Below are 12,998 nucleotides of genomic sequence, written 5' to 3'. Positions count from 1 at the left end.
TGGCTATTGTAAAAGCAGTGTAACTGCTTACATTGGGAAACAGTGGTAATAAGGATGAAAGGTAAATTTAGGCCAGATTACAAAGAACCATCTAGTATCTACCTCGTAGAACACAGGGCCCTGTCCTCTTCTAAGGAGGCTGGATCTGGGAAATCCTTTATTTCCCTATTCCCTAGAAGGCAGGGTTAGGGCACATAACCAAAACTCAATTAGATACTCTCGGGCAAGTATTCAGGAAATTATATACAGTAGCTGTGCAACTTCAATTACCAGAGGCACCAAGCATCAAGGTCCTAATTAGATTCTTCTGAGGTATTACTTGGCTTTGGTTTTTACCCGTTTCCAGAATCCTGTTCTTCTCCCTTTGTTAGTTCTGTGGGCTATCCCATACCCTTCCAGTACATTCTTTTTCTGCCTATATTGGCCAGAGTTGGTTTCTGTTGTTTGTAACCCAAAACCTTAACTCAATCACATGCCATGTGCAAAATGAACAATATAGTAAAAATGTATACCTACCTGGCACTTTCATATTGTTTCACAGTTATTAACGTATCTTCAATTGTTTTATTCACCAAAGTGTTCACACTGGCAATGAAAAAATTAATGGCCCCAAGAAGAGTCTCTCCGTTTTTAGCCAGTAGCTTCTGGGTATCTGCGTTATAGCCAAATTCTTCCTAAAACAAAGAAGTCACCTTAACTTATCTAGTAGTAAATTACTAAATGTGACTAAGAAAATCTCAAACATATCACTAATGGGAAAATATATGATTTAGAAATCTAGTTATACAAGTTTTACTTTTTCTTTCAATCTTTAAGTAAATAGGAATCTAAATCAGTTAGCTATATAATCACCAAAAAAGCCTAGTAAACCAAAATTGTCATTGGCTCAGATACATAGCTAAAATCTAAATAATTTTTAAAAGTTAAACTACTTTGTACTAGAAAGAATATTTTTATTTCTATGTTTTGTTTCTACTATAGTATAAGCACAGCTGTTACGAAGAAAACTATAGCAGATTATTAATCAGAGAAACTATAACTTTCCCAACCAAATTAGGTAACAACTGATTAAAACTTTCAGACATAAAATAGATTGCAATTTTTTGTGTTTTGACTGAACCTCCTCAAAGTATAAATATTAACAATATACATTTCTTTGTAAACTTAGTAACCAGTTGACTCCCAAGCTCAGGTCTATCTAGGCACGAAACTGAGGAAGGATCACTCAACACCAGATTTAGTTCGTTCTGATTAAACTGAGTCTTGGCTAAGTAAACATTACACAAGACTTCTTCAGATATGGGAAGAACTACCCCCTAAATGTTCAGCAGAAAGCTTTCCAGGAAGTGCAAGTTTTATTAATTAACAGATTAATCAGAAACACATCTGACCAAAAAAAAAGTTGATCATATTTTATTGTAAGATGTATTATTCAATTTGAGAATTTTCCAGTTTGTTATACGACACTTTTCAATTGCAGCTGGGAAAAAAAACCACGTGATATTAATTAGGACCTTAGAAGATGCAAATTTAATGCTAGTGCTATAACTATAATTAAATTCCTAGGTGATATTCAATAATTCAGTAACCAGCAGAAAGGTAAAAGTATTTTCCATTTTAGAGAGGCCCACATAACTCTTTACTCTGGATGCAGTCTTCAAAATTTTATAGATCTTGATTTGCAAATATTGACAGATACAGGATTATATAAAATGAATATCAATCAATGTATGTAAAAACTAAAATGAAAGGCAGGACATCTGCAGATTTTTTCACACCAAGTTTCTATAAGGTAAGTTACACACTGAAGTCTAAATAAACATTACTGGAAATAGAATAGTACGGGAGAAAACATATTTGTATCTTTTAGAAAAAATAAACAGAACACATTACAATTGTATTTATTACCTTTAATATTAAAAGGTACAAGGCAAAATGAAGAAATCAACAAAAGGAAGAAAACATGAACATTAGATTTATATAAATACAAAAGTTCATAAAAAGTAAGGGAACCTTTTCTACTCACTGTATAACTAAGTATGTATCATTACACCATACCCCTGGTAACATTGTGTTCATTTCTAAAAGTTCTTCTCAATACCCACAAATCCACATCATTACTTTGAAAATGCCAAAACTCCTAATTTAACCACAGGGAGATCTATACAACCTAGAAGGCTGCTCTTTCACACACAAAAAAAAACAAACAAAACTGGAGTCCAGCAGAATGAAATAGCAACAAATTGAAAAGTTATAAAGTAGAATTTGGAATCCTGTATTTACTTACAGATGAGAACAACAGGCTTAAATTCAAAGCAGACACAAAAGTAAACTGACCCTGTTCTGTTTCATGAATGTAAATCTCAGCTATAATTCTGGGAGGAAAATGAGTATAAAACTTAAGATTTAATGTATAATCTGAAAACTCAACTGCACAGAATAAAAAGCTTTTTTATAGTATAAGGTAATAAAAGATATAGAGCACTAATAAGAAACAAATGAATATACATATTGATATACATTATAAATATACCTTTTTGGCACTGAAAATAAGATAAAATATGACTCTTAAACCTTATTTAGTTGATAACAAGTTAATAATTTTAGTATTCTCAATTGGATAGGGGTGTTTCATACATTATTATAAATTTCCTTAGCAATTACAAATAAACTGAATATAAAATAACCAAAGAGTATACACATCAAGAACAGGGTTGAAGTTCTAATCTGCCACTGAAGATGGAATGTCAATACAATCCCCTGATCTAAAAATTTGGTTGCTTTATATATAGAGAAAGCAAAGTTTCAAAACATTTGAATTTTTCTTTAGCAGCTCCTACATCATTTACATTTACCAGATGCAAATGACTACCATTTTTTGTTAAATTTATAACTTAGGAACAAATAGAAGGATTTGATCGGATCTAAAATAGCTAGTTTTATTAACAGAAATTATTACCTAATTAATAACAGATCAGTTATTTTAAACAATAATACAGAGCAGTAAAAAATTTAAATCACAAGTGTTAATAGATGACAACTGACAGTAATATGGATTGTACACTTTACAAGGGTGAACTTTATGGTATGTAAATTATATCTTAATAAAAATGTTATTTAATACAAACAAACCTGGAATACATTTGTGGAATGGACACTCTGCATATGAATTTGCCTTCCCTGCAGGCAATGCCTCTGCCAAAATTACCATCCAGGGACTTAGAATGTCTTACCCACCATCACGATATTCTACACAGCACTGTTTCTGATCAAGGAACACACTTCAGAACAAATCAAGTACAAGAATGGGCCCATGCTCAAGGAATTCACTGGTCTTACCATGTTCCCATCATCTTGAAGCAGCTGGTTTGATTAAACAGGAGAATGTCTTTCTGTGGTGCTGTTTCTCTCAAAGCCAGGATTCACAGCTACTACCAAAATTTTTTGTTTCCCATCCCTGCAACCCTGTGCTCTGTTGGTCTAGAGATCTTTGTTCCAAAGGGAGGAATGTTTCTACCAGGAGATACACAGTGATTCCATTGAACTGGAAGTTAAGACTGCCACCCAGCTACTTTGGGGTCCTCATGCCTCTGGATCAACAAGCAACAAAGGGAGTTACTTTGCTGGCTGACATGATTGATCCTCATTATCAAGGGGAACTGGACTGCTACTCTACAATGGAAATAAGGAAAAGTATGTCTGAACTGCAGAAGATATTAAGATGTCTTTTAGCACTATATGCCCTGTGATTAATGTCAATGGAAAACTACAACAACCCATTTCAGGCAGGACTACTAATGGCCCAGAACATTCAGTAATAAAGGTTTGGGTCACCATTCCAAGCAAAGAGTCATGACAGGCTGAGGTGTTTACTAAGGGGAAATGAAATATGGAATGGGTGGTTAAAAAAAAAAGGTAGCTATAAATACCAGCTATGATGTCTTAAGCATTTGCAGAAATGAGAATTGTTATATTTCCTTCATATTCTGTTATGAATGTGTGTGCATATAAAGCAAATGTCTTTGTTTTCTTCCCTCTCACATCCTCTTGTTATAAGACATATTATCTTTATATCATAGTATTGAAGTATTGTTAAATTTTTACATCATAGTATTTAAGTTACAGAATATTAAGGAAAAAAGTGAACATCACCCAAGGAATCTGTATTCTCTTCTAGGGAAAGGGTTAGTGTGTCTTTGTATGGAGGCTAGTAGTATCATGTTAGGTGGGAATATAGGTTGTTATTGTCTTTATTTGGAAATTAAGTATGCTTTAAGGAGAAGTATGTGTATAGTACCATGTTGACCAAGTATGGACTATAACAGTTAATTTTATGTGTCAAGTTGGCCCAGCTGTTTGGTCAAACCCTACTCTAGATGTTGCTGTAAACAAACAGATTTTGTAAACGTGATTAACATTTACAATCAGTTGACTTATCCCCCATAATGTGAACGGGCTTCATCCAACCAGTTGAAGACCTCAAGAGCAAAAGACTGAGGTTTCTTGGAGAAGAAGGAATTCTGCCTTGACTATAACACAGAAATCCTTTAAAAAAAAAAAAATGCTCAGAATAGGCAAATATATAGAAACAGAACAGATAAGTGATCACCTGAAGCTGGAGAGTGGGGAGAAAGGACAGGTGGGAGTGGGGAAGAGAAATGGAGAATGACTACTAATAGTTACAGAGTTTCTTTTTTGGGTGATGAAAGTGTTCTAAAATTGTGGTGATGGCTGCATGATTCTTGTGAACAAACTAAAAATTGTTGGACTGCATACTTTATATGGGTGAACTAAATGAAATGATAATTACACCTCAATAAAGCTATTTAAAAAACAAAAAAGAAAGAAATCCTGCCTGAGTTTGGCCAATTCACAATGGTGTGGGCCAATTCCTTAAAATAAATCTCTCACTCTCCACACACATGCATGCACACACACAAACATATGTATACCTATGTACATACATACTAGTATATAGAAATGTACATAGCACATACATATTTCCTATTGGTTCTGTGTCTTTGGAGAATCCTGACTGATAAAACACCACCCATCCTGTAATACTGATTCCACATTTCAAATATATCACTAATATATTTTAGCTTATCATTACTTCTGGTTACTCTTGCATTTGTACTGTTAAAAGGAAATACTATTGATTCTACATTTCAAATACATTTCTAATTTATTGTTACTTCTAGATCTTGAACCCATATCATCAAAATGCAAAATTTTTCCAAACCCTAACACCTCATAATTTTGTTGAAAAGAAGATGGCCATATTCTTTGGTCCATAATTTTCATTTTTTTCATTTATAAACACCAATTAGAATGTTTAATCCAATAAATTTTATTTCTACAATTACCTATTTCCTTCAAATCACCTTTGTACACACACCTGCTTTTAGCATTTGTTTACTAACAAACCATATCAAGTACATTTTCATACACAAACATCATTAAAAAATAAAGATCATGTCTTTTTAGCAAAATAGGATGATCCAGATTCTTGTAGAAAAATGTTGCATGGTGAATTCATTCCTATCAAATGACTAACTAGATAAAAATACCAGTGATTTTTATTTGTTTTATGTGTCAATTGGGCTGGGTCACAGTGCCCAGATATTTGGTAAAACATTCTCGATGTTTCTGTGAACATGTTTTTAGATAAGATTAACTTAAACTGGTGGACTTGGAGTAATGCAGATTACTCTCCATAAAATGGATGGGCCTCATCCAATCTGGTGAAGGCCTTTAGAAAACAAAGACTGACCTCCCCTGAGAAAGGAGTTCTGACAGCAGACTGCCTTTGGCTTCAAACTGCAACTCTTCCCTGGGTCTCCAGTCTGCTTGCTTACCCTGCAGATCTTGGACTTACTAATCCTCCACAATCACATGGGCCAATTTCTTCAAATAAATCTCTCTATATATCTTACATCCTGTTGGTCTTGTTTCTCTGAAGAATCCTAACTAATACAATATCTTATTTCCTTTTTGTCCTTAAAAATATATCGTTTAGGGGCCGGCCCAGTGGTGCACTGCTACAGTGCGCCGCTTGGGAGCGTGGTGGTGCTCCCGCCGAGGGTTCGGATCCCACATACAGACCAGTTCCCGCTCACTGGCTGAGCAAGGTGCGGGCGCAACACCGAGGGTTGCGATCCCGTTGCCGGTCCGGTCCGGTATGGGCGCGACACTGAGGGTTGCGATCCGTTGCCGGACACGAAAAAAGACAAAAAAAATATATATATATATCGTTTAACTTACTGATTCTTGAATTTGAGAAAAATCATTTAGCATACAATCATCTGAAGACTTGCACCTTGAGAGTTCACTTATGTTATCAATATTGCCATCATCATTAGAGTTATTAGTGCTGTGTCTCTGCAGTCATCTTCTTATTTGTCTCATGTCTTCCTCTGGTATTGTCTTCTCTTTGCCATTATAGGCAGAAAATGAAAATTCTAAATTTGCAACTGTGTTGCATGAACATGCTCCCGCTGAGGGTTCGGATCCCACATACAGACCGGTTCCTGCTCACTGGCTGAGCGAGGTGCGGGTGCAGCTCCGAGGGTTGTGATCCCGTTGCCGGTCCGGTCCGGTATGGGCGCGACACTGAGGGTTGCGATCCGTTGCCGGACACGAAAAAAGACAAAAAAAATATATATATATATCGTTTAACTTACTGATTCTTGAATTTGAGAAAAATCATTTAGCATACAATCATCTGAAGACTTGCACCTTGAGAGTTCACTTATGTTATCAATATTGCCATCATCATTAGAGTTATTAGTGCTGTGTCTCTGCAGTCATCTTCTTATTTGTCTCATGTCTTCCTCTGGTATTGTCTTCTCTTTGCCATTATAGGCAGAAAATGAAAATTCTAAATTTGCAACTGTGTTGCATGAACATTAAAAAAACCCACAGGCTTCTTTTTGGCAATGCAAACAAACAAACAAACAATTTCACTACTGCATCATTACTCTAGGCAATTCCATCATTCTTTTGTTTTCTTACTATTGTAGTCATTTTTAACGTGGTTGGAAATAAATGATGAGTAATGATAAAATAATTCCTAAAATAATGAAACAGCAACATATTATAAGATAGAGGAAAATAAGATCATTAAAATCTCATACAATTTTGATTTATAAAAAGGTCCAATGGAACCATATGGTATTTGCAATATAAGAGTTTTATTCTACTAAAAAAAATAATAAATTTTCTCATTGGAATACCTCTAAAAAAGAATGAGTCACAACAATATCAATCCTTATAAAGAATTAGAAATGCTCAAACAAGAAACTTGAAAATTAAAACTGGATCCAATGGGCTTGAATACTGAGGATTAATCTTTCAGTTCTGTAAAAGAAGAATTTACACATCTTAAAAAGAAAGACAATAAAAGTACCTACTAGCTAAGATTGTTTGAGCATTAAATGAGCCAATACACATAAAAACCACTTAGAACATATCTGGCAGAGAGTAAGCCCCCAGTCTATGTTAACTGTTATAATTAATAGAGCCTACTGGGTGTAGTATCACTGATAACATTGCTGTAACACTTCCATACCCTGGCTACTTCTCTTTCCATATCTTGGGGATTTTTCTCTGGGCCATAGACTCTAAAGAATACACTTAAAGAGGCAAAAAAGAGATCATGAAAAAACAGACAGGCCTGGATATAAATTCAAGTTCTACCAGTTATTTGTTTTGTGATCTTACAAAAATTACCTAAGCTCTCTTAGCCTCAGTTTCTTTATAAAATGAGGATATTTCCTGCAATATTGTGTAGCTAAATTATATTACGTAATAAATGTAAAGCACCCAGCCCAGTGCATTTAAATTTGTGAGCACTCAATAACTGTAGCTATTACGATTCAGCTTCCCAATTATTAGATTAGTTTTTCTTTTTGTCTAATAGCTCAGTTAGAATTGAATTTCAATAGTTTTCACCAAGGTTCTAGGACAAAGTGATTTAATGCTCTAAATTATCTAATTCTTCAAGTTGTAAATCTATAGGCAAGGGATACCTGTACTTTTTTGCTCCAGGCAAAAAAAAAAAAAAAAAAAAAAAAAATCCCAAACAAAAATACTCCCCAAAATGGACATAAAAGTAGTCATTTAAGTTATTAAAAGAAATTCTTAAGAATACTGTGCTGAATACTTATACGGATAAATGCAGAAAAGAATTTCATTCTAAAATTCATAATTTATAATGATTTCAGTAAAAGTCTATCATGAATCCAATCAAGTTAGTTACTGTTTGTTCAACACACCTGGAGATTTTCAATAAGTGCCTAATTTACTTTTTATGCACACCAAAGAATCATACATAGCTATAATTCTAGGCTCAGACAAGCTGAGCACTCTTCTTTTTGCTTCTCTCTAACCTGGTTCCCTTCTCCTGAAACCTCCAGCTATCTTTTCTAGGATACGACTGAATTACTACATTGACAGAAGTCAGCTGGACCTTCTAAAAGATTATACGAAATATCTTAAAAGAACATCTCAAAATTCCAATTTGATTAATAGTTCAGCAAGTCATAAATGTAACAAATTACCTCTTAGAATACTTCTATTACCAATTAACCCCTGTCCCTAATTGTTATTCAAAATAATCTTACATGGAGTTCTAGTGACTTTAAACTCAGGTCAGCAAATGCATCTCCAAGCTGCCTTTGGGTATGCACCATCTGGAAAAGCTGGGTTGACAATGTCTGAGCCAGTCTTAGAATATTTTCATATTTTTTCTTGTTATCTCTTAATATATCAATCTGAGCTTCAAGTTCAAGGTCCACAGTTCTTGAGCCACGGCCTAGCTTCTCAGAGATAATTTGTCGAGTACACTAAAAGTGGAAAGATATCATTTGTTTAGGAAGGAAAAAAAAGAACAAAAGAAAAAATAATATAGCAATCCAAAATACAAATTCTAGAGCTTATGGCATATACTATTTTTTGGCTTCAAGAGAGTTAGCCTAACAAACAAAATTGTTAGCTCCCTTAGAAGTTGATCAAGACAAACTTCCTGACACCTTCTTTATTCTCATCAACTAAGGACGTTTATGAACAATTTTTTTTTTTTTTACAAAAGAGTTCTTTGTTAAAAAGTAGAGAAATTCTTAACTACATAGAAAATGACAGGACATGTGAGAGGCCAAAACCACAGAAGGGGGATAAAACTATTACTATGGAAAACATACAAACAGTCCTGGGAGATGAAATTCACATCAAGAAAAAAGTTTAACTGAAGGCACTGTGATTTTAATGAGAAAAACCTCAGCAATAAAAAATGTTTGAAATGGTAACAAGATAAAGGCAATACGTCAGTCATTCCCACACTTTTCTTCCACACTAGGATTTTCCCTATGCAATATTATCAGACATATTTACTGTATCTAGAAACCAAAGTATGTGGTACCTTTTAGCAACCAAGATATAATAATCTGCTAAAAGTCAAAAAGCCAGAATTTACTGAAGGAGCTTTGCAGACTAGGCAAAATAAAAGAAATGTCTACTGTTGTTTGAGTTGCCATTCTTTCACAGAAATAATGGTTACAAGCAGGCAATAGGGGTGAAGTTTAAACGAGGAAGTACTTTTTGTTTCCAGGAAGTTAAGGTAGTGGGAAGAGTAAGGTGAAACTGATTATATAGCAAATTAAGATAAATCCGGACACCTAAAACAAGTTTTGAAACTGAATTTACAGAGCTTGTATTTCAACACAGGTAATTATACATTCTTAAGGAAAATCTAAATAATCTGGAAATAAGAATACTACAGATTGCCTACATGGAGCTTTGTAAAGAAAGCTGTAGTGAAGATATAAAGTTGCTATCCATTTCCCCACTCATCAGGGTTCCAGAGGAAGTTTCCCACATGACCTTGGAAGAGCAAATTTTTATTTAAATTGATGTCTAGTGTATACTGAAATTAAAATACAAAATTAAAGATCAGTACATATTATAGAGCAAGTTTAAAATAGAAGAAAATTAAGAATCTAAGATCTCTACCCTTCCTCAAAGTCCTTGAAAATGGAGACCACTTATAATGAGCTGGTGGTTCTATTTAATTTTCCATATAAATTAAGAATTCATTTTGAAGATAAGAGGACAAAAGAAGCTAAGTTAAAGGGGCAAAAGGAAGCTGAAGTAAATTACTGATCTCCTACTTATGGGAGGGTGGATGAAATAAAGTGACAGATAGTGTACAAAATACCATGAATCACCAGCATACTCGCTAATGAATTTACAAGATAATCACTGTGTACTCTGAGTATTTAAATAACAGCAAGAGCTTTTCTGTAATGCAAAAAAATGAATAAAGACATTTAAGAACAAGCAAAAGAGTAAATTCATGGCAACAACTGACAGATATAAAAGGGTTATTAAGATGAAATATAGAGAAGGGAGCATAAAAGGAAAACAAACAGGGGAAATAGGTCAACCAATAAATGAATGAGGCAATATGACAAGAAAAACAGGGATGAGAGTTTAAAATACAATGGTTTCAAGACAAGAAAACTTAATTTGATAAGGGTGTAAATGCTAATGGCACATTCTTAAACATTTTTATTTATTTATTTATTTTTATTTTTATTTTTTTTTCCTTTTTGTCTTTTTCCGTGTCCGGCAATGGATCGCAACCCTCAGTGTTGCCCCCATACCGGACCGGGACCGGCAACGGGATCGCAACCCTCGGTGTTGCTCCCGCGCCTCGCTCAGCCAGTGAGCGGGAACTGGTCTGTATGTGGGATCCGAACCCTCGGCGGGAGCACCACCACACTCCCAAGCGGTGCACTATAGCAGTGCGCCACCAGGCCGGCCCCTTAAACATTTTTAAAAAGTGTTTAATTTTTGAGAAAGATGGCAAACAGCTTTGAAAGCTAAAACCAAGATTACTCTTAAACAACAAAAAGACCTCAAAAACACTCTATTTTAGACTAGGAAAAAACAAAAATAAATGAAAAGATAAAACCAGAATTAATTATTCACAACTATTTCTGCAGATGAGAATAAATAAGGAAACAGATAAATTTTGGATTCAAATTTTGTGAATAAAATCAGGTAGATTAAAATAATATTTATGAAGATGGATTCAAGGCCTAAGCTTAAAATTGCTCCAATTATATACTTGGTTTTAATTACCAGACTGGTCTTGGGGCCAAAACTAAAAACCAATAAACGCAGTGCTAAATATTCTCTTTGAGGAAAAAACCTTAAAGTGTTTGCTATAGAATAGAAACAGAAGAAATTAAAGGTAGAAATCACAAAGGATAGAGGATCAAAGTCATAGCCAAAATCAAATTACTCAAGAATAATCTGGATAACAAGCACAGTCCTAAAACAGCCAAATCAGAGTAAGTACTTGAAACAATGACAATGAATGCCCAACATTAGCTACAATTAGGACGGAAAAGGTCAAAAACCATGAGAACAAAGAGTCGTGTAGAGCCAATAAGGTCACTACACTCAGCTTTTTTTGGTTGAGAGGTGTATGTCAGCCTAGACACACTGGGCTACAAGCTCCATAAAATCTCATAAGTCAAAACTTTTTCTCTTTTGACCTAGATAAAAATATTCAAATTAAGTTCTGATAAAAAAAATTTTTCATTTAAAAATAATGTGATCACTTTGAAGAAAATGATGCCTCCTTCGCATAATTTACACCATGTGTACAACATTTTAAAGAATGGTCATTTTCATTAACACAAATTTTAAGAAAGGCTGAATGCGGAAACCTTAATAGTGATTCAACTCAGATTATTGTAGAAGTAAGAGATGGAAGAAAAGGGACAGATAATGACACATACATATATGGGAAAAAATAAATAAGTAACAAGGAAAACACCAACTAAATGACATGAGAGGAAGGCTCAAATAAACAAAAGCTTAAACTTCAAGAAATACGTAATTTGTGATTACTAGGGTTTGATTTAGAAACAAGGCCTGTATTCTTTAGGTTCAAAATGTGTGGACATAGAATAGTAATAGAAGCAAATTTCACAAATAAATAAAGGAATGGCTGAATAAATAAGTTTAATAAATAAATGAATAGAGAAGTGAAATGAAGACGAATTCCAAGTAGCAGGCAAACATAGCCTCATGTTACAAAGTTATAGAAGTGTGAGAAAGCATACATTTAGGAAATCTCTGAATAATTTTGTATGTATCACTGAATCTTCAGAAAGAAGAGAGAAGTAGTAGAAGACAAAGATAGAAAAGCATATAGGGGTCAGATTCACACCATTCTAAAGACATGGGGATCAACTGGAGGATTTTAAGCAAGAGTGAACCACATTAGGTGGAGTAGAGTATATAATCTAAGAGAATTTGTTAAGAAGCTATTACAGTAATGTGAGAGAGTAATAAAAACTATGGCTGTGAAGGCTGGGATACAGAAAAGGAGAAAAAATAAAAGAATATTAAGGAGGCCCTAGGATTTAATGACTGACTGAACACGTGGGATCAGCAAAAAGATGGAGTAGAAATTTGTGAATATTTGGGTGAATCACTATGGTACAAGGGAATACAAAGGCAAAACAATACATGGTATGAGAGAATCTACATCGTTGAGAATAGAAAGGACAATGACTTAATAGAATGTCCTGAATGAGAAAAACAGATTAAGCAGTCATCACTTTTTGAAGACTACCGTTGTCATTTCTCAGATTCTACACTGACATGAGCTAAACAATTTTTGCAAAGATTCATGTAGCACGTTTCAGGGCACTTTTACCACCTTAAGAAAACGTATACTCTGGGCCGGCCCGGTGGCACAATGGATAGTGCGCCGCTTGGGAAGCGCGGCGGCGCTCCCGCCCGAGGGTTCGGATCCCACATGTGGACCGGTTCCCGCTCACTGGCTGAGCGAGGCGCGGGGGCAACACCGAGGGTTGCAGTCCCGTTGCCGGTCCCCGGTCCGGTACAGGGGCAACACTGAGGGTTGCAATCCGTTGCCGGACACGGAAAAAGACAAAAGAAAATAAAAAAAAATAAAAAAA

At 34.7% G+C, this 12,998-nt stretch overlaps 1 protein-coding gene across 1 annotated transcript in view; it reads right to left on the bottom strand.

Annotated features, from left to right (window-relative positions):
• ARFIP1 (ADP-ribosylation factor interacting protein 1) overlaps positions 1 to 12,998 on the bottom strand; it is a 50,583-nt gene that overhangs the window by 28,797 nt on the left and 8,788 nt on the right. The window contains exons 4-5 of the mRNA XM_008579586.1: positions 8,625 to 8,846; positions 517 to 674 (exon numbers count right to left, since the gene is read on the bottom strand). Of these exons, the coding sequence (XP_008577808.1) occupies positions 517 to 674; positions 8,625 to 8,846 (380 nt within the window). The remainder of the gene's footprint in view (positions 1 to 516; positions 675 to 8,624; positions 8,847 to 12,998) is intronic.

The sequence above is a fragment of the Galeopterus variegatus genome, unplaced genomic scaffold (assembly GCF_000696425.1).
Source record: "Galeopterus variegatus unplaced genomic scaffold, G_variegatus-3.0.2 Scaffold1917, whole genome shotgun sequence".
Classification (NCBI taxonomy): domain Eukaryota; kingdom Metazoa; phylum Chordata; class Mammalia; order Dermoptera; family Cynocephalidae; genus Galeopterus; species Galeopterus variegatus.
Note: the sequence above shows the minus strand (reverse complement) of the source record. Positions and strands in the feature narration are given on the sequence as shown.